General features: G+C 52.3%; 2 protein-coding genes across 4 annotated transcripts; one reads left to right on the top strand and one right to left on the bottom strand.

Moving 5' to 3' along the window:
* Positions 1–756: 756 nt before the first annotated feature.
* Positions 757–13,862, top strand: RASGRP4 (RAS guanyl releasing protein 4; the record flags this gene model as incomplete). Its single annotated transcript, XM_081032961.1, has 17 exons — positions 757–779; positions 3,060–3,244; positions 3,651–3,779; positions 3,877–3,946; positions 4,516–4,647; positions 4,759–4,912; positions 6,108–6,281; positions 7,350–7,466; positions 8,250–8,525; positions 10,043–10,123; positions 10,203–10,307; positions 10,442–10,560; positions 10,662–10,806; positions 11,605–11,641; positions 11,746–11,877; positions 11,983–12,095; positions 12,570–13,862. 17 exons carry the CDS (start codon positions 757–759, stop codon positions 12,618–12,620), a joined length of 2,043 nt encoding a protein of 680 aa, XP_080889087.1. The 3' UTR covers positions 12,621–13,862.
* On the bottom strand, positions 5,932–17,332 carry FAM98C (family with sequence similarity 98 member C). Of its 3 annotated transcripts, XR_013992230.1 has the most exons (9): positions 17,229–17,330; positions 16,970–17,118; positions 16,757–16,891; positions 16,095–16,306; positions 15,781–15,858; positions 15,571–15,687; positions 15,071–15,238; positions 8,525–8,722; positions 6,256–7,690 (listed from the first exon to the last, which is right to left on the bottom strand). XR_013992230.1 is itself a non-coding variant. In XM_081032963.1 (8 exons), the coding sequence occupies exons 1-8, from the start codon at positions 17,291–17,293 to the stop codon at positions 8,696–8,698; spliced, it is 951 nt and encodes a 316-aa protein (XP_080889089.1). In that variant the 5' UTR covers positions 17,294–17,330; the 3' UTR covers positions 5,932–8,695. The 3 variants fall into 3 exon arrangements, 2 of the variants coding, with proteins under 2 accessions (XP_080889089.1, XP_080889088.1); XM_081032963.1 differs by having other exon boundaries at positions 5,932–8,722; XM_081032962.1 differs by lacking the exons at positions 6,256–7,690; positions 8,525–8,722 and adding an exon at positions 13,833–14,169 and having other exon boundaries at positions 17,229–17,332.
* Between the last annotated feature and the right edge of the window lie 2,454 nt (positions 17,333–19,786).

Genomic DNA, 19,786 nt, shown 5'->3' with positions numbered 1-19,786 from the left:
CCCTTCGGAAAGGGTACAGTGTGATGGAGGGAGGTCTCTCAGAGGGTTTACTTCCATCTTGAATGTTTCATAATAAGATTACAGTCCTTAAGATTGCGTGAAGATTAAATTAGTTAATATTTTAAAAGCCCTTAGAAGTCTGTGGTACACGATAGGTGCTACATAAATTTTTGTTATAATAAAAGCAATAAAGTGAAAACATTTTCTGGGGTACAAATGGTATTATTGAGACTAAACTAGGAATAAAAGAAATATAGGAAGAAATATACAAAATATATCTTGTAACTTTCCATTCAAATCTTTGTGCATTATATACATGAATATGTCCTTATAGAAATATAGACTTCTCTTTTGAGTGTGTTTTTACATAAATGTGTCATATAAGGCCTACTTGAAAAAAAAAAAACTGTTTTTGTTGAAGTATGAAAATGACAGAACAGAGAATCACGGGTCTAGAGACAGAAAGATAGGGGAGATAGAGAGCGAGCCCGCTGGGCGACTGGGGGTGGGGGCCAGCGGCACCGGAAACCTCAGCCTGAAGGGATCCCCATATGGGGGGAGGGGGGACCTTTGGTCTCTCCCCAGCCTCTTCCTTCCCCCTGGCCTGGGGCTGGGTGGGGAGGGGCAGTTCCTCTTTCCTTCCCAGCTGAGGAGGCCCCAGCTCCCAAGGGGCTAAGAAGCTGGAGCATTGATGAGGTGGGAGGAGCCGAGCAAGACTCTTGCAAAATCCCCTCCACGCCCCCACCCCCAGGAAGCATGAACAGGAAAGACAGCAAGAGGTGAGAGGACCCTCCCCAAAGAGACCGGAGCGCCCCAAACCCTTGGGCCTCAAGCTGCGTGGAGTGTTGGGAGGCACTAAGTAGGCGGGTAGGGTGTGGGGCTCCTCTGGCAGCAGGGCCCGGAGCAGGGGGCGCCAGGTGGAAAGATGCTTCAGCGAATCCAGAGCCGGCGAGGCTGGGGCTGTTTGTATGAGCGCCTGTGTCCTGTCCTCACTCTCTGGAGTTGGAGCGGCTCTGAATCCCCTTCTCCCCCACCCTACCCCCATCCTAGCTCCCTAGGCTGGGTGCTTTGTCCTCCCTGGGGTCTTCCTGATTCCCCATCACAGTTGCTCACTGCCCCCACCCCAAGGCGGCTCCCCTGCCTCTTAAACCACTTCTTGCGGCTCCAGGGGGCAGACGGTTTGCAGGAAAGGGCCTATCGCCTGGCTGTGCCAGCAGGTAGGTTCTGGAATGGGCTTCTATCACTTGGGCAAATGGGACCTCCTGTCCTCACAGGGGTGATGGTGCCTGGGTCCCTAGCCTGCGGGGCTCCCCCAGTCTCCTCCAGCATGTCTCTGATGGAAAGGGGTCCCCTCCCCATAGTTTCCAGCAGTTTAGTGGTGGAGACCTGGCTCCCTCATTTTCTGGCTGTCTGACCTTAGGTAAGCCACCTAACTGCTCTTTGCCTCAGGTTCTTCTTCCGTCAATAGAATAATCATAGTCCCTTCTCAGAGAGGCATGTAAGTCCTCAGTGAGACAGTCTAGACCAGTGGTTCTTGAGCTTGTGTACACATCAGAACCACCTGGAGGGCTTGTAAAACACAGCTTGCTGGGCTCACCCCCAACGTTACTGATTCTTCAGGTCTGAGGTTGGGCCTGAGAACTTGTATTAAAGTCAAGTTCCCAGGTGATGCTGTTGGTATTGGTTGGGGATCATACTTTGAGAGTCACTGATCTAACCCTCTACCCAGGACATATTCGGGACAGAATAAGTATCCACTGTTGCTAAACAACTTTCAATACTGATCCCCCAGGAACATGGCAGTGCTCTTATTCTGAGGGTCTCCTGATTTCTGGTTTCACCCCCATTCCCCCGGCCTGGCTTCAGTCTGCTCCATTACTTTCTCTCTCTGGGAGATGGGAAAATTCAACTTTCCCATCTCTGGCCACTTAACAGCCTGAGCCAACTAAGTCCCTTACTTAGCACTTTTGAAGATCAAGGCATTGAAAGTTCATAATAGATTCCTGGGCGATGTCCAAAGATGACTCTCGTTTTTCATATGAGGAAACTGAGGCCCAGAGATATGAAGTGAGTAACACAGTCACACAGCCAGTATACATTTCTCCAACCCCATTTGTCTGATTTGTGGAAGCCAGGGTTATTCTGCTTGGAATTTTCTCCCTCCTTCCTGCACCATCCCTGTCTCGCCATTACCCCCTTTCCCCAGCTTGAACATGAGTTTTGGGGAGGCACGAGGCAGAGTAAGGGTTATTTTTAAACTTCCCTTGAAGCTGCCTCATCCCCAGGGACCCCTCCCAGTTCTGAAGAGCCCTGGTGAGGCCGTGTTGCACCCACATCTCTCTGGGCTCCAAATCTAGGGACTAAGGTGGGAGGCTAAGACTCAGGTCCTGCAAAAGGGCTGGCTTGGGGGAGGGGTCAACGTGGGGCAGGAGGGAGAGGTGGAATCTCAGGAGTCTGCTGTTCTCTTGAGGGCTGGGGAGAGACGTGGTGCATGCGTTGGAGAACAAAGGGGAATTCTGAGGAGTCTTCCTGAAGGCAGAATCTCTCATGATTCCCCCTGGGGAGGACAGGAATGATTCTGGGTCCTTCGCTAATGATTCTCTGCCGAGATGAGGAGTAATCCCAGGGGTCTGCCAAGAGGAAGTCTCTCCCATGATGTCTTGGGACTGTACATCCAAGGGAAATTTGTGGGCAATGCCCACAACTTTCTGGAGTAGAAAGTTTTTATGAGTCCCTGGAGGGTCCTCTGTAGTCCTGGGGTCATTTCCCATGATTCTCTGGGGAGATTCAGAGTAGTCTTGAGAGTCTTTTCCCAATTCCCTGAAGGAGGCAGGAGTAACTCTTGGAGTTTATCTATAGAAGAAGACTCCCATGATCTGGAATACTCCTGGGTTTTTCTTCCATGATTCCATGGGAGGTTCCAGGGAGTGACCTTGGGGCTTTGTCCTTAGGAAGCTTCTCTCATAATGCCTTGGGGCTTTGGGGTCAAGAAGGATTCTGGGGGCTGCTTGAAGAAGGGGCTCTCATGAGTCCCTGGGTGGGGGTGTGTGTGCCCACAGGAAGTCCCACCAGGAATGCCAGGGGAAGACAGGAGGGCGGGGCCGGCCCCGACAGGCCCGCCGCCACAAGACATGCCCCACCCCCCGGGAAATCAGCAAGGTCATGGCTTCTATGGCTCTGGACATGCTGAACGAGGGTGGCTGCAGTGAAGATGAGCTTCTGGAGAAATGCATTCAGTCCTTCGGTGAGTGTCCTCCTCTCTGGCCAGCCTCCCCAATCCTAAGGTTGGGCCAAGCACTCACCTTTCTCTAGGCCTGTTTTAGAGGGTATAAAATAGGGTGTGGGGAATGAATTTCAATCACTACATTAGAGCTAAGAGAGACCCCTGTGTTTCTCTTTCCTGAGATGCGGAGTGGGAGGAGATCTGATGATATTTCCATCTTCAACCTGACCTGCCAGGCACTGTGCTGGTTTCTGCACGGTACAGACCAGGAAACTGAGGCACAAGGAGGCCAAGTTGCTTGCCCAAGTTCATACGAGGAGTCAAAAGTAGAATTGGGGTTTGAACCAGATGGTGCAACTGGCTCTGGAGACTATGCAGCCCATTGCCCAGGGGACATTCTAACAGAGTCCCCTTCTCTCACCTCCAGACTCGGCTGGCAGCCTGCGCCGCGGGGATCACATTCTCAACATGGTATTGGCCATGCACAGCTGGGTGCTGCCTTCCGCCCACCTTGCTGCCCGTCTGCTGACCTTATATCCTCCCAGGGCCATGAGCAGTGGTTGGAGGGCAGAGGGCAGAGACATGAGAGTCTGAGACATGGGGACAAGGTGAGCAGGCAGGTTTGGGATGCTGGATATCAGAGCCTTAACCAGAACTCAAGTACCAGGAAGCCACAGGAAACACGCAGGAGCTGAGGCGGCTGCAGATCTGTCACCTGGTCAGGTAGGGCTATTCACATGACCCAAGATGCCCCCCTAAAACACCTCCCAGAGACTCCCCAGTGCAGCTCCCCACAGACCCACCCAACCTTCTTCCAAATCCCACTTTGGTTTGGTCCCTAACACCCTCCCAGTTCTGCTCCTTAGAACTCTCACCTCTTAGACACCCCCGGCCACCCCCTACAGATCCTCTCCCAACTGGTGCCCATACCTGCAGTTCTGATCCCCAAACCCCCACCTCCCATGTACCTAGCTTCTAGGACCTCCTAAGACATCTCACCCCCAGAGGTCCCCAGGTTAGTTCCTGAGACCTCCCCCCACTATCCTGCTGCCCAGCAATTCCATTTCCAAGAGATCCTCCCAGTCTACTCCCCATGGATCCACCAGCCTGTGTTAAGACGCCTCCAGTGCTAATCCCAGAGATCACACCAACCTGGTGCCTCTCTGAACCCTGACCTTCTACGATCCCCCAGCCCAGCACCTAGAGATTCCTCAGACCAAGAAACCCCTTTTAGAGACCTTCCCCACCCTCACCCCAACTCTCAGCCTCATCCATCTCTAAACCACCCTCAGATACTGGCTGACCCAACACCCTGAGATGGTGCACCAGGATCCCCAGTTAGAAGAGGTTATAGGTCGTTTCTGGGACAAGGTGAAGCAGGAGGGCAACTCGGCCCAGAGGAGCCTGGGAGGTTCCTCCAACCTGTGAGTCAGCCCTTCCCCCTTCATTCCCCACTCCCACTCTGCCATTTCCCTCCACCCCCCAACGTCTTCCATCCTGAGCACCCTCAATACCCTGCCCCTCTTTGCTTCTAGTCTGAGCCCAGGTGGCCCTGGCCCCCCGCCCTCCATGAGCAGCCCAGGCCTGGGCAAAAAGTGCAAAGTGTCCTTGCTTTTCGACCACCTGGAGGCGGGGGAGCTGGCTCAGCACCTCACTTACCTGGAGTTCCGGTCCTTCCAAGCTATCACGGTGAGGACCTCTCTCTCTCCAGTGAGGGTCTGGGCGAAGCTGGGGCCTGGCTGGGGCCAGGCAAGACTGAGAGGGACTCCTGCATGGGCTTCAGGCAGGGATCTCAAACTCTCACATTTGGGTGCTAGAAGGTCCAGGAAAATGAGTTAAGCTGGCTGAGCACAGAGCTTCCGGGTTCAAATCCATCAGCCCCTTCTTATCTGTGTAACTGAACTAGTTGCTTAACCTCTCTGGGACCCCGTTTTCTTATTTGTAAAATGGAGGTCATAATACTTGATTGGATGGTTGGGAGAATTAAATTAATACAGTGGTATCTCGGTTTTCGAACATAATCTGTTCCGGAAGACCGTTGGAGTTCTGAAATGTTCTAAAACCGAGGTACCACGGTATGTCACAATGCCTGGAACATAGTAAGTGCTCAAAATAGGACCAGTGACTGGTCCAGAGTAAATGTTACTTGGTAGAACCATTTGAAATTGCCATTATTTTGCCATATTTTACCTACCCAAATGGTAATCTCATATGCTTCAACCTATATATGTGTTAACTATTGTCATCATCATTTCAAGGGAAGGTGGAGATTTTGTTTTGTTTTGTTTTATACTTTTGTTTTTAAAATTTTTTCAATTACAGTTGATATACGTTAGTTTCAGGTGTACAACATAGTGATTAGACATTTATACACTTTACAAAGTGATCACCATGATGGGATGTGGTTCTTAAGGTGAAAATTTCCTGATTGTGTGTATACACACTCACACACACAGTGCAGTGGATGTGGGTAGGGAATGTTGACCTGTTGAGCAGAACAAATAGAAATTGCTTCCATGTCCTCTTCGCATCCTTCCCTGTGCCACTCAGGGAATGCCATTCAGGTATACCGTTAAGAGCAATAGACCGGCTTCCCACCCTGACTCACGCCTGTTGGCAAATTATTTATTCTCTCTGTGCCTCAATGACCTCATCTCTAAAGTGGGAATAATATAGTATTGAGGAGTAAATTAATATGATAAAGGGCTCAGAAGACTGCCTGGCTTTATTTAAACATTTCTTCTTGGATGGGAGAGGGCCGTGGTGATGTGAGGGACATGTGACACAGGCGAGGACATCAGAGGTAGTGACTGCTAGAAGAATGGGCTTGTGAGGGGCAGGGCCTGAGTGCCACTGCCTGCCCTGATGTTGTCCTCACCTCCAGCCCCAGGACCTGCGGGACTACGTTTTGCAAGGCTCCGTGAGGGGCTGCCTGGCCCTAGAGGGATCCGTAGGCCTCAGCAACAGCGTGTCCCGCTGGGTGCAGGTCATGGTGCTGAGCCGTCCAGGCCCTGCACAGCGCGCACAAGTGCTTGACAAGTTCATCCACGTGGCACAGGTGAGGCCGCCCGCTTTTCTGCTTGCTTTCTGGGCGCTCGCCCACCCCCAGCCTCAAGCTGTGCATCCTGGGGGGGGGGGGCGCCCATCACGCCCTACCCTGCACGCCCTACCCCAGACTTCAGTCTGTAGTTCTTCAACGAGGACAGGATGGCCCTTCTTCCTTGGCCTTGATATCACCGCTTAGAACCCGCCCGGGACCCACCCCTTGGTCCTGGACGAGGCGGTTGACGACGTTCCCTCTGGCCCAGTCTCCCAAGCCCTAAACCCGAATATTCTGTCCCCCGAGCAATGAAAGCATCTCTTTCATGCCCCTCACCTTTACGTCATCCTCCACCCCTGGGCCCCAACCGTCCCTTCCGGACAGTGGCTTCATCCCAACCCCGCACTTGTCTCCCTTCTGGAGAAAAGGGAAGCCCTTCTTCCCTCAGCGTGGCCACGCCCCTTCGAGTACTTCCTCGCAGACCACGCCCTTCCTCTGGCACCTCCCACCGCCTGGCTTCCCCTACCAGCTCCTTAGACCTGCGGTTCCAGCGTCTGCCGGCGTCTCCTTGGCCTGAGCAACTTCCACTCCTCCCTGGCTCCACTTTTACACCCCAGCGCCCTGTGTCCTTCAAATTTGGAAAAGGGGTGGGCAAGACACTTCTGTTCCTAACTCCTATCCAGAGCTCGGCCTTCTGGTTTCCCTTCATCTGTCTGACTCTCAGAGCAGTAGGACCCCCAGTGGCCTGACACCCTGGAATCTGAGTCCCCCACACCTGCCTGACACACACCTGTCTCGTCCCGAAACCTATCCAACGCCCCATACTTGTCTGACTCCCCTATTTTTTTTTTGACCTTACACTAGTCTATCACCTGCCTGACCTCTGTGTAATGCCTACATATCTGCTTGTGGCTCACCCCTGCCTGACACATCTCACCTGTCTGATGTCTACACTGGCCCACACCCACACATGCCTGAGACCCCAACTCATCTGGGATACTTTCAACTGGGATGCTGTCATCTGAATCCCCAACTTGCCTGTGCTCCATGTGATACCCACCACCTCTGCATCGCCCTTCCTTCTAGAGGCTCCACCAGCTGCAGAATTTCAACACACTGATGGCAGTCACAGGGGGCCTGTGTCATAGTGCCATCTCCAGGCTCAAGGACTCCCACGCCCACCTGAGCCCTGACAGCACCAAGGTGAAGTCCCACTACTCTCCCCAAACTTCCACCGGTCAGCTATCCTGACCCTGCACACATACTTTTCCCCAACCCCTTCCATCCCTGCCTTTGGAGGACCTGGAGACCTCGGTCCTCCAAATCCAACAGACCCCGAGGCTCTTCCCTCCTCTGCCATGCTTTCTCCTTCAGCCCACCCCTCATGCCGACCTTCTTCTTCTCTGTGTGTCTGGTCCTGAGCAGGACTGAAGGGAAACAAATGAGAGAGATGCTAGCAGAGAACTTGCAGTCCAGGTGGGGAGTAAAGCAACACTTCCAAGAATGCTAACATTTGAGCCGCCACAGGAGGAGCATGGGGTGGGGATGTCCTGGGAATGCCTGGGGAGAGCAAGTCATTCATGAGTCTGGTGTGTGGCTGAGGTCAGGATGTGGCAGGAGACCAGGCAGCAGATGCCAGCGGCAGATCCCAGGGAGCCTTGCAAGTTGAACTAGGCTGTCTGGGCTTTATGCAGAGGGCAATGGGGAGCTGGGGAGTGTTTGGGAATGAGGGCAGCACCCATAATCAGATTTGGGTTTTGGAAAAATCACTCTAGCCTGGGGACCCAAGAGGAAGAGCAGTTTGGGGGGATGCTGAAGCCACTATGGGACACAGAGGAGCTTGGGGAAATATCCAAAGTGGCACTGTGCCCCTGGGATTCAGCAGCCCATGCAAGAGGCTGCTAGGATACGGCCCGGCAGGGGGCTAAGGGAACAGAACCTGTTTTCCTGGTAACATGTCCCCCCATAACATGGCCTCCCACACAGGCCCTACTGGAGCTGACTGAGCTCCTCGCTGCCCACAACAACTATGCCTCTTACCGCCGCACGTGGGCTGGCTGCACAGGCTTCCGGCTGCCTGTACTGGGTGTGCACCTCAAGGACCTGGTGTCCCTGCACGAGGCACAGCCTTACAGGTTGTCCGATGGCCGCCTACACCTTCCCAAGCTCAACAGCCTCTACCTGCGGCTGCAGGAACTGGCAGCCCTCCAGAAGCAGAACCCCCCCTGCAGCGCCAATGAGGACCTGCTGCATCTACTCACGGTGAGCAGATGCCCGGCTGGGCTCCCAGAGGCTGAGCCTGGGTGCTGCGATGGAGGGTCTGGGCTGGAGGAGGGGCTGCAGGACCAGGAGAGAAGAGCGCTGGGATACGTGGGCTTTGAAACCAGAGATTCTGGGGTTTTTTCCTAGCCATGTGGCCTTGGGCAAGTCACTTAACCCCTTGGCCTCAGTTTCCTTATCTGCAAAATGAGAATAATAATAGGACCCACTTCAGAGAGTGGTTGAGAAGAATCAATAATATAATTCACATAAAGTACTTAAAATAGTATCTGGAACACAGTGAGCTTTATATATTAATAAATGATGCATTTCCCCCCAATTCCCCTAGCAACTCAAGTATCCTTTGATCTGAGCTCCGAATTGTGTTGGGCTTTCACACTTCTGAATTCCAAGGTTCTGAGCTTCTCATGTCACTAACCCAAAATTTCAAGCTTTAATATATCCCAGAATCTAAGCAAAAAGCTAGTGCAGTTACTGATCATTTATTCTGTGGCAGGCATCATGTTTTAAACACTCTCTACAGAGCATCACTCCATCCTCACAACCCCAAAGTGGGAACCCTTATGCCCATTCTACAGATTGGAAAACTGAGGCCCACAGAGGTGAGGTCACTTGTTCAATGTTCCACGGCAGTAAAACCTGCATCTGAACCCAGGCAGGCTAGCTTCAGAGTCTGTGTGCTAACATATATGCACCACCACACTACGAGTTAAGACAAGAATGTGGGGTTCTGGAGATATATATATATATATATATATATATATATAAAACATATATAATATATATATCTGTAATATGTGTTATATATTATATATATATGTGTGTATATATATACATATATTCTAAGGGTCTATAAATTGAGAGAGACTGGGATTCTGAGGGCCATGTGGTGTAAGACTGAAAAGTTGATTTTCAGACCGTAAGACAGGACCAGCTACATACTTTTCAGGGCCCAAATTTGGGACTCCAAATTCCTAAGAATTTCAAGATGGTGGCAGCAGGACATTAAACAAAGTGGGGGCCCTTCTAAGTGTGGGGCCTGCCCGTGAAGCTGCCCCTACCTGAGTGGTGCTGAAGGCCCTATGCTCTGTTGACTCTAAAAGTCCATCAGCCCAAATATTTATTGAGCACCCACTGTGAGTCAGGCACACTAGTGGTGGAGACAGTCCATAAAACAAAGCAAATAAGTAAATCATATGGTCTTTTACATTATAAGTATAATAGAGAAAATTAAGGCAGAAAAAGGCATGCAAAGTGGCAAGGGTTTGCGATTTTAAATAGGATTAAAAAAAAAAAAAGGCCTTGATGAGAAAATGGCACATCTGGACTAGGGGATAGGTGGTATGAAGAGTGAATGGGTCTCAGTGGGAGAGAGGATCCTAGGGGTCCCCAGAGAAGAGGGTCTTTGGGAAGAGGAGGAAAGTGGGGGTCTAGGAAGGGTGTGGGCTGTTGGTAGGTGGATGGAAACAGAGGGTCTGTAACACCCTGCCCACCCCCAGCTTTCCCTGGATCTCTTCTACACGGAGGACGAGATCTATGAGCTTTCTTACACCCGGGAGCCCCGCTGTCCCAAGAGTCTGGTGAGACCTGACCCCTGAACTCTGACCACCAGCCCAAGTCTGTGCCCTGACTAACTGTGCCCCTCTGTCCCTGCCCCAGCCACCTTCCCCCTTCAAAGCACCGCTGGTGGTGGAGTGGGCCCCTGGCGTGACGCCCAAGCCTGACAGGGCCACCCTGGGTCGGCATGTGGAACAGCTGGTGGAGGTAAGGAGAGGACGGTGGCCTCATGCTGAGGGCTAAGAAGGAAGATATCTGTACAGTACTGACCTGCAAGAGGCCATGTAAGACCAAGGGGCTCATCATTTGGTTTTATTCTCCCTTCCCATCCTCCTGCGAAGTCCGTGTTCAAGAATTATGACCCTGAAGGTCGAGGAACCATCTCTCAGGAGGATTTTGAGCGACTCTCAGGCAGCTTCCCCTTCGCCTGTCATGGGCTTCACCCACCCCCCCGCCAGGGGTAAGTGCTCTGACTCCCGGGTCCCCAAAGACGAGGATATTGGGGTTGCCAGGATTCTTGGGTCTGGGCCGGTCATGCTGAAGTGTGGTCTCTGCCCCCAGGAGTGGCTCCTTCAGCCGAGAGGAGCTGACAGGGTACCTGCTCCGGGCCAGCGCCATCTGCTCCAAGCTGGGCCTGGCCTTCCTACACACCTTCCATGAGGTCACCTTCCGCAAGCCCACCTTCTGTGACAGCTGCAACGGCTTCGTGAGCACTCAGCCCACTATCATCCTTGAGGCCCCTCTTCCCTGGAGTGTCCCAGCTCCTCACCTTCCAGGCTCAGAAGCCAGCCCTGCCCTGAACAATCAGTCCCCAAGTCCCAGATAAGCCACATTCCAGAAAATCCTTCAGCCTCAAATAATCCCCGTATTTCATATACACCCTAAACACTGGATAGTCTTTACATCCTGGATAATTCCAAAGTTTAGCTAATGCCCAAATCCCAGATGACCTCCATCCTGGAAAACTGCCAGGACATGGAAAATAATTAAAACCCTCTTTGATCTACAGAGTAGATTAATCTACAAGACTAGATTACCTCCAAACAGAACCAATCTCCAAGTCTCTAGACTCCAGACAATTCACACCCTAGATAATTTCCAAATTCAGCATCCTCAAACTCTGGAAAATGGACAAATCTCTCAATCTCTAAACGAAGGCTAATTCACAAACCTTGGACGACTTCCCAAATTCACGTTTCATAATGTGCCAGCACAGTTGTGGCTCAGGGGGTGTGAGGTGGGAGGCGCAGCAGGAACACACAATAGACAACAATCCCACCCATACGATTCACGTTATTAATTCTAAATTTGACCCAATTCTGATATCTTAAATGACTCCCCAAACTTGAGAGAACTTCCAAATTCCTTTAATCCTCAGATCCCATGTAAGCCTCTAGCCTTGAGCATTTGCAAAACCTGGTTTCCACACTTCCACACAGCCCTCACCCTGTCCAGAGCCCGCCCTCCCCCAGCCTAGGTAACCTATCCTGCTTTCTCTTGCCAGCTCTGGGGTGTCACCAAGCAAGGCTACCGCTGTCGGGGTGAGTGGGGCATCAGTGAGCGGGGAGGGCATCCAAGTCCTGCAAGCTGAAAGGACGGGGGCATAGACTGGGACTCTTGGCCACTAACTGCTGCCTTCCTCCAGACTGTGGGCTGTGTTGCCACAAACACTGCAGAGATCGAGTGAAGGCGGAGTGTAAGAAGCCAGGGGCCAAGGGTGATGTGAGCCCCCCAGGAGCCCCCGTGCCACCCACACCAATATCCCATGCCAGCTGTGGTAAGACCCAGGGTGTAGCAGTCCTGGGAAGGGGCTTGGTGGATGGGCATTCATCCCAAGGTCATGAGGCCCTTCCCATCATACCCACATCCCTCCCACCCACAGGCTCTGAGGACAGTCTCTCCTACACACTCTCCTTGGAACCTGAGACAGGGTGCCACCTTCGCCACGCTTGGACCCAGACAGAGCCCCCACACCCTTCCTGGGATCCAGAGATGGTAAGGAGGAACTACTCCCTACCCCCAGCTGGATACAGGGGAGACTGGCCCACTTGCCTGAGGCACCCAGACAGATGTGGGGAAGCACAGGAAAGTAAAAATGTGCTCTAGTTCTCAGCTGCTTGGGTATGAGGGTATAGATGCTGGTTAATTGTTAATGTTAGAAAAATAGAAATTTCAGTATGTTGAGGGGGAGAAGGGGATAGCCACTAGTAGAAGAGGATTTTAGGGGAAAAAACAATCAGATGATAAGAATAAGGCCAAATATATCAGGAGCTACAGTAAAGGTCAGTGGAGCAAATTCCACTATTCAAAGGTAGAGACTCACAGATTGGGTTAAAAAAAAAAAAAGTCCACAGGGGACGTTCCTTCATCCACTTAACAAAAGTCTAGGTAAGGCACTGTTCCTGGCAATGAAACGTCTCCTGGCCATCGTGCACCAACCCCCATCACCCAATGTCTTCCTCCTTCCAGGTCCCCCTCCCGACGACGACAGCTCGCCACCCACCCAGTCCTCCAAGCTGAATTCCTAGACGGCGCCTTGGTCTCTTCCCTCACTCCCCTCCCCAACAACCAGTCCCAAGTCCTGTTATTCGGTCTCCAGCAGAACTCTCAAAGGCATCGCCTCCTTCGTACTGCCGTCCTTGAAGCATCTTACCCCGAAAGAAAGTAATTTTCTTTTGCATCAGAGTAACTTAATCGTATTCCTTTTTCCTGTACTTAGTACTTGTGCAGCTCCTCTTAGGTATATTTAGACTTGGGCCTTATCTCACCAACTCTCTATTTTACAGATGAGGAAACTCAGAGTCAGTGAGGTTAAGCTGCTTGCCCAACGTAACAGAACTCCTAAATGTTGGAGGCAGGACTCAAACCCAGGTCTTCTGTCTGCCTCTAAAACAGAAGCTCCTGACCAATGTACTATACTAACAGTGAGTCAGGAGCGGGTGGGGCGAGGGTGAGCAGAGTCCAAACTCGGGTTCCAGGGATGGCTAGAAAAGGGGTGGAACTGGGGAGCCTGTGAGAACACCGGAGTCAGATCACATGGCTCCCTCTCACTGGGGGTAAAAGCCAGAGTCCCCACTGGCCCACTCTATTCAATGTACCCGTCACCTCTTTAACCTCACCTCCCACCACTCCACCCCTCATTAATCCTGCTCCAGCTATGCTGCCCTGGATGGTTGATGAACATGCCAAAAATACTCCTACCTCAGGCCTTTGCACTGGTCGTTCTCTCTGCCTGGAACACTTCCCCAGAGGCCCACATGACTCCTTCTTGGGATTTAGCTCAAGTGTCACCTCACTGAGGCCTCCCCTGACCATACTTAAAGTTGCAGTCTCCCCAAGGTCCTGATCCTGCCTTCCTGCTTTATTTTACTCCAAAGTCCTTTCTCCATCTGGCAAAATATACATTTTACCAGTTTCTCTTATTGAATGTCTGCCCCTCCTCACCAGAAACGTCAGCTCCAGGAGAGCAGGGGTTTACGTTATCTGCACCTTTCATTGCAGTATCCCCAGTGCCTAGAACAGGGCTGGCACATGGTGGGTACTGATGTTTATCCAATGCCTGCGTGTCTCATTCCCATGCCCAGAAGAAGGGAAAGATGTGTTGCTAAAGAGCAAAGGACTTTGGGGGTCAGAGTACCAGAGGCCTGTTCAGCCTGAAGGGACAAAGATCCCCGACCCCTCCTAAAACCCGAGCAACCCTGACCTGGCCCCCACAGAGACAGGTCCTCCAGCTGTCATAAATTAAATTTATTTTCCATGGTCCTTGCATTGAGTGGTGGATGAGGGAGAATACATCTGGGGCCTTAGGAACAGGATGTGGGACCTGGGTGCCAGGTGCCAAGAGAAGCCCTCACACTGCACCCCCGAGATTATCAATGGTGTCAGCATCTCATAGGAGATACCTGTCTCAACCACCAGCCCCCCTTTACTTCTTCTTCTTCTTGCGGCCCCAGTACTGGCGGCCTGCTTTCCTCCCGCCTCCATCCTCTCTTCTGCTTTGCCAGGTGGGCATGGGAGCCTCCAGCTCATTTGGGCGACCCCCTCGATCTGGCACGTTGCCCATGAGCACCTAAGAGTGGATTAGACTTGAGTTTCAGAAAAAGAAAATACCTTGGACAAGGGGGCCAGAGAGCCAAGGTAACAGCGTGAGGTTGAAAAAGAAAGGGTAGATGTTGATTCTGGGTACAGTTGGGGCTGGGGATGCAGGACTGGTGGAAGACACAGGCCTGGAACTTTCAAACTGGATTCCAGAGGCCTCAGCAAGAGGGAACTAGAAGAGTGATGGCAGAGGTCCAAGTCCCCACCAATATTAACAGGGACACTTCAACTTTTGTCTATTTTATAGCTGGGACTCTATAACATTTCCAGCAAACCAGTGGTTTTTTTCCTAAATATCCATCGCTTGCGCGTCACCTATATTATTTACTTACTATATTTCCTTAAAGCAAATATATATATATATATGTATATATATATGTATGTGTGTATATATATATATATATATATATATATATATATTTTAAATCTTGCCTCACTCTTTGCTTTGCTAGACTGTATTCCTTAATACTCATTCACATAAGATTATTTAAACAGAGAGGTACAAGGCTAAATACATAATCATTTAAACTGGGTGTTTCTGCTTTAAAAATGGCTAAAAACGAATACAATAGACAGGGTGAGGTGGTGATGGAGGATTTTAAGCCAAAGCTGGAGAAGTGGGCAGGGGCTCAGTTGGACTTTGTTTTGAAGGCATTGGGCAGCAACTGAAGAGTTCTGAGCTAGGGAGAGACATGGTCAGATTTCTGAGTTAGAAATATCCTAACTGCCGTACGGAGAGGGTGGATTAGAGGTGATGAGTCCACAGACCAGGAACCCAGGCAGGAGAGGACAAGGTTGGGCCAGGGCAGAGGTTGAAAGGACAGTTTGAAGGCCAAGGATGCTGGGCCCGCTCTCCACTCCCAAGTGCCCACCTTGTTGATGGCACAGCAGGTCCCTTGGCGGGCCGCCTTGCTCGTGGCTGGGACAAGACGAGATAGGTCAGCTCGGGCAGCCAGGACGTGTGCGATGGAGATGTCTGATTCCGGAGTCAGAGCCTCTCGAACTGGGATCAGTACTGCCTTCATGGCCTCCCCTTGGGCCTGGTGGCGAGAGTAGGGAGAGGGGAGATGGAGAAGGTGCCCAAGAGGCAATCTAGGTGGGATCTCTCATTTTGGAAGCATCTCTTCCCCACTCAGGGCCTCACTTCCCTCATTTCTAAATATCTCTGAAGACACTCCCAATGCAAAGCTGGGAAATTCTAGAATGCCCTGGGGGCCCTGAGATTCTAGAGCCCAAACCTCACAAGATTCTACAATGCCCTGGGCCTCAGAATCTGCAAGAGGGTAATATTCTTGGCCCTCATTCCTCCTCTCTGTAGCTGTAGCTCCCACCACTGGGCCTCTCTGCTCCTGCCAGGGTCCTTGGCCCACACCTCTGCCCGATCACTCCAGTGGAAAGCAGATGTTGTGAGGTCCAAGCGCTTGAGGAGAAGGCAGCGGCGGCAGCAGTACTGATCTCTCAGGCTTTGGCACAGAGACTCCAATGCTTCCTGGGGAGAAATGTCTTGGTCATGCCAGGAGTCACCCCTCACTCCCATCTCTGGATGAAGACACTGTTTGCAAACAGCCATACACAGTCTTACCCATCTGGGTGCGTCCAGCGAGTAGCTGAGGAGGGGCTGCAGTGACCCTGGAGGCAGGGAAGGCAGTAGCTCTGAGATCTGATGGGAGAAGGAGTCTGAGGCTGATTGGGCAGAAACTGTTAAAGACCCTCCGTGGACTACAGTTCCCCATTTGGCCCTGAGGATCCAGGCCACACAATCAAGAATGGTGGCCACAGCTCTAGAAAAAAAGCAGTGGCTGGGGCACTCCTCTCAGAACCGCTTTTAGAGAGAGGGCTCTTCCCCTACAAGGAAGGTAGGGTGGCCCTGGAGCAGAGAGGACTCCCGTTCTCTACCTTGGCATGCAACTCCCACAGCAGCCGGCTGGCGGGGGTCCCCGGAGTGGGTCTGGGCAGCCCTAGGGCTTGGAGGGTAAGGATGAGTTCCTGGACTATGCCAGCTCCCTCCTCTGCCTCTTTTCCACCCGGCGACAGTGCTGCCGGACTGGGATCCAGTGGGGGACGCAGGCGGAGGAGGCGGGCAGCCTGGAGCTCGGTGCAGAGAAAGCCTAAAAGTAGGGAAAGGGAGCAGTGCAATTAAGGAGGGCTGCCAGCCCACCCACGGGGTCCAAAAGCTCCAGCGGCTTCAAAACCGTATTTCTAGTTCCGCCCACCTAGAACTTGGGCTCTATTTCCAGGATAAGCGCCACCCACTTCGAGACCCAGACCCCAACTCTGACTTCGGACCCCGCCCACTTGAGTACCACTGGTCCAGCTTCATCTTAACCCAACCCACTTGAGCTTCAAGACCCTCCCATCAAAATTTTAACCGCGCCCACCTCAGACCCTTAAGCCAGCCCCAAGATCCTGACCCCACCCACCTCGGCCCCGCCCGCCGGACTTAACATTCTGACCACGCCCCCTCGGGAACCCTGGTTCCACCTCCCTGTGCTGAGCCTGCCCACCCTAGAGACTAAAGTCTCTCCCACTTCCGCTTCCCAGGCCCGCCCCGGGCTCACGCAGCAGGCGCAGGCATATGCCCGGTTCCCGCAGCGCTGTCGCGCAGTCTCCGCCGCAGAGCGCGCGGTCCGGGCAGTGCAGCGCCCGCAGCAGGCCGGCCAACTGTCGCAGGAATTCCTCCTCGGTGCTGGGGCCTGCGGGAGGCGGGAGGCGTCAGGGCGCGGCGGCGGCACGCGGGCTCCACCCCTCCGGGCCTCCCACTCCACACCTACCATCGCTGAGGCTCAGCACCTCCGCGCCCTCCTCTCGCTCCCTCTTCAGGGCACCCAGAGTCTCCAGCTCCGCCATCAGCCGCGCGCACAGCGCCCTGAAGTCTGGGCACAAGGGGCCCAGCGCCGCCGTCCCTGGGAAACCCTCATACCTGCGGCGGGGCCGAGGCAGCGAGAAGGGGCGGGGAAGGTCAGTAAGCATTTCTGAGGGCAAACCTGTTTCTTCCTGCCCCTCCATCAGCCATACCCCGCCCCTCCTTACCCCAGGGCCAGCAGGTCCCGGGCCACAGCGGCCCCCTCCCGCGCCCTGGCCTCCTCCCCCTCCATGAAAGCGTCTCCTCTTGGCTAGCCGAGCGCCCCCTGCCGGCCGAAGGGAAGTCCCGCCCCCGGAGCGGCGTGCGCACACCGGCGTAACCGACCAATAGTCTCTGCTCAAGAAGGGTTTGTGGCATCCCCATTGGTGGAGGAGACAGAAGCCGCCCCAGGTCTGCCCTGGCCGAAACTTAGAACGCCGCCTTTGGGGTAACCAGTCGGCTCTGGAAAACCTAGGGTTCTGTAAATCCAGAGCGTGTGTTCAGTAAATCCCGGCTGCCGCGACAACCCAGCGGGTGTCGCTACTGCTGCAACGTAGAAGCACCTTCAGTTTTCTTTTCTCAGCCTCCGTCAGATGCCCTCTCTTCTTAAAGCACCCTAGACTAAGTGTTGTTCTCCCAACACCGCTCCAAATCCAGAAACTTGTTTCCTCCTTTCTTACTTAGGGTTGGAATTACGTCAGGGACCCAGAAAGCCTGGTGTACCCCTCACGACGCCCCAACAGAGGCTCTCCTATTCATGGATCACAATGCACCTTTTGGGCATTCACCCCTCTGCCTCCCCAGGCCTTTGAGAGAGGGAGCAGATGCAATATACCGTTGTGATTAAGAGATTGCACCCTAGGAGTCAAGCCAACAAGGGTTAGGGTTTGACTCTACCACTCACCATCTGTGTCCCTTCCAAATTGCTTCCTATCCTATAATGGGGCTAATAATAGTACTTAACCTGTTGGAGTTGGGAGGATTAGAGTCCTGCATGTAGGTGCTTAGTAGACACATAGATGGTACTCAAGAATAACAGTATATATTGAGCATTTCCTGTGTGCCACTGGGCTAAGTATCTTGTGTCCATTTCACAGAGGAGAAAACTGAGGCTCAGAGAGGCTAAGTCACATTGATGAGTACATGGTCAGGACTCAAATTCAGATCTCATACCAAAGTCCGTGTTTTTAACCACTTAACCTATTACTACTGTTATTACTGTTATTGTTTTGTCGCTGTTAAAATTGTTCCAGGTTTAATCTCTTCCTGACTCTAGTAGTCAGTCTCTAGTAGTTCCTAGATAATTCTGCTGAGAGCAGGTGTATGCAAGGCATTGAGCCTCAAGGAACAACAAAGGCCAGAATTTCCTCCTAAGGGGCAGAGCCTACCTTGACCTGGTTCCTCAGTCTTGTCTACCCAAAGGCTGGGTACTCGGGACATCTGTTGACCTTAATGAAACATTAAAAATTGCTCAAGCCAAAAACCTTTGAGTCATAACTTTAACTTCTCTGTATGGAGCCCCGTATCTAAATCTGTGAACTCTACCTTCAAAACAGAGCCAGTATCTGCCCACTTCTCCCCACCTCCACTGCTCTCATCCACCCCATGTCTGTCCTCCACCGCAGCCAGAGGGAACCTGTGAACCCCTAAGTCAGGGCACACTTCCCTCCCATGCTTAGAGCCTTCCTGTAGCTTCATCTCATTCAGAGTGAACACTAAAGTCCATATAATGGCTTGCCAAGTCCCCACAGATCTGTCACCTCTGCCCTCATCTCCTAAGTACCTTCCTCCTTGCTTCCCTCCCTCAACACTCCCTTGATGTCCCTCAGATTCACCAGACATACTCTTCCCTCCGGGCCTTACACTGACTGTTCATTTTACCTGCAATGCTCTTCCCATATACATCCACAGGACTCCCTCACCTCCCTCAGGACTTTATTCAAATGCTCTTCAGTGAGGCCTAACCTGACCACCCTGGCTAAAATTGACTTCATTCCCCATCTCCACTTTTTCTCTATAGTACATATAATTTCTAACATGTCATTTGTCTCTTTCACTATAAAGTTCATAAACTCCTTGTCAGAAATGATTTTTGTCTGTTCACTGCTTTATCCCGAGTCTAGAACAGGGCTTTGGCATATAATGGGTGTTCAATAAATGTACTTGAGTGACTAAGTGTATAAAATTCAGCTAGAGGGCATGCTTAGGACTAAAGGATATGAAGAAAGAATTGGGTAGGAGACTTCTTTAGTAGTTCAGGAAGCTGAGTGGATAGGACACATCAATGCAAATAAAGAACACAGGCTGAGACTTTGTCATAATGTTTCTTGGAGCAGATACCTCATGCCTCCTCCCCCGATGACAAGGCTGGGTCTTTGGCCCCCATCCTCCCCCACCACTTCAGCCTGCACTGACAATAACAATATTGAGATCACAGACTGACTTGGAATTAAGATCAGGAAGATAAACGTCTGGGGGGACCAAGCATCCAATCGGAGGGGCAAGCAGCTGGGAAATTGGGCCTGGGGGCTCCAGGGTCTGAGGTCTTCCTGGCTCCCAGGGTCAGCCCTCCATGCACCCGATTTGGGGGTGATGAAGAGAATTCATGGATCAGAGGTGGGTAACAGCAGGGAGCAGGACTGGGAGACCTGGGAGGAGGTGGTGCTGGGAGGTGGGGGCCGGGGGGAACCTCCCCCCGGCCCCCACCGCTTCTTCCGCAAATCCCACAGCACCTTACAGCACTCTG

Source organism: Rhinolophus hipposideros (genome assembly GCF_964194185.1).
Source record: "Rhinolophus hipposideros genome assembly, chromosome: 21".
NCBI classification, from domain to species: domain Eukaryota; kingdom Metazoa; phylum Chordata; class Mammalia; order Chiroptera; family Rhinolophidae; genus Rhinolophus; species Rhinolophus hipposideros.
Note: the sequence above shows the minus strand (reverse complement) of the source record. Positions and strands in the feature narration are given on the sequence as shown.

What these genes read in the sequence shown, in the direction of transcription:
- FAM98C (XM_081032962.1), bottom strand. Translation starts at nt 17,293, where the DNA reads ATGGAGGGGGAGGAGGCCAGGGCGCGGGAGGGGGCCGCTGTGGCCCGG. An exon ending in CGGGACCTGCTGGCCCTGGG is followed by an intron (nt 17,119 to 17,228) that starts GTAAGGAGGGGC and finishes GCCCCGCCGCAG; the next exon opens with GTATGAGGGTTTCCCAGGGA. An exon ending in ACTGGAGTGATCGGGCAGAG is followed by an intron (nt 15,239 to 15,570) that starts GTGTGGGCCAAG and finishes TCTCGCCACCAG; the next exon opens with GCCCAAGGGGAGGCCATGAA.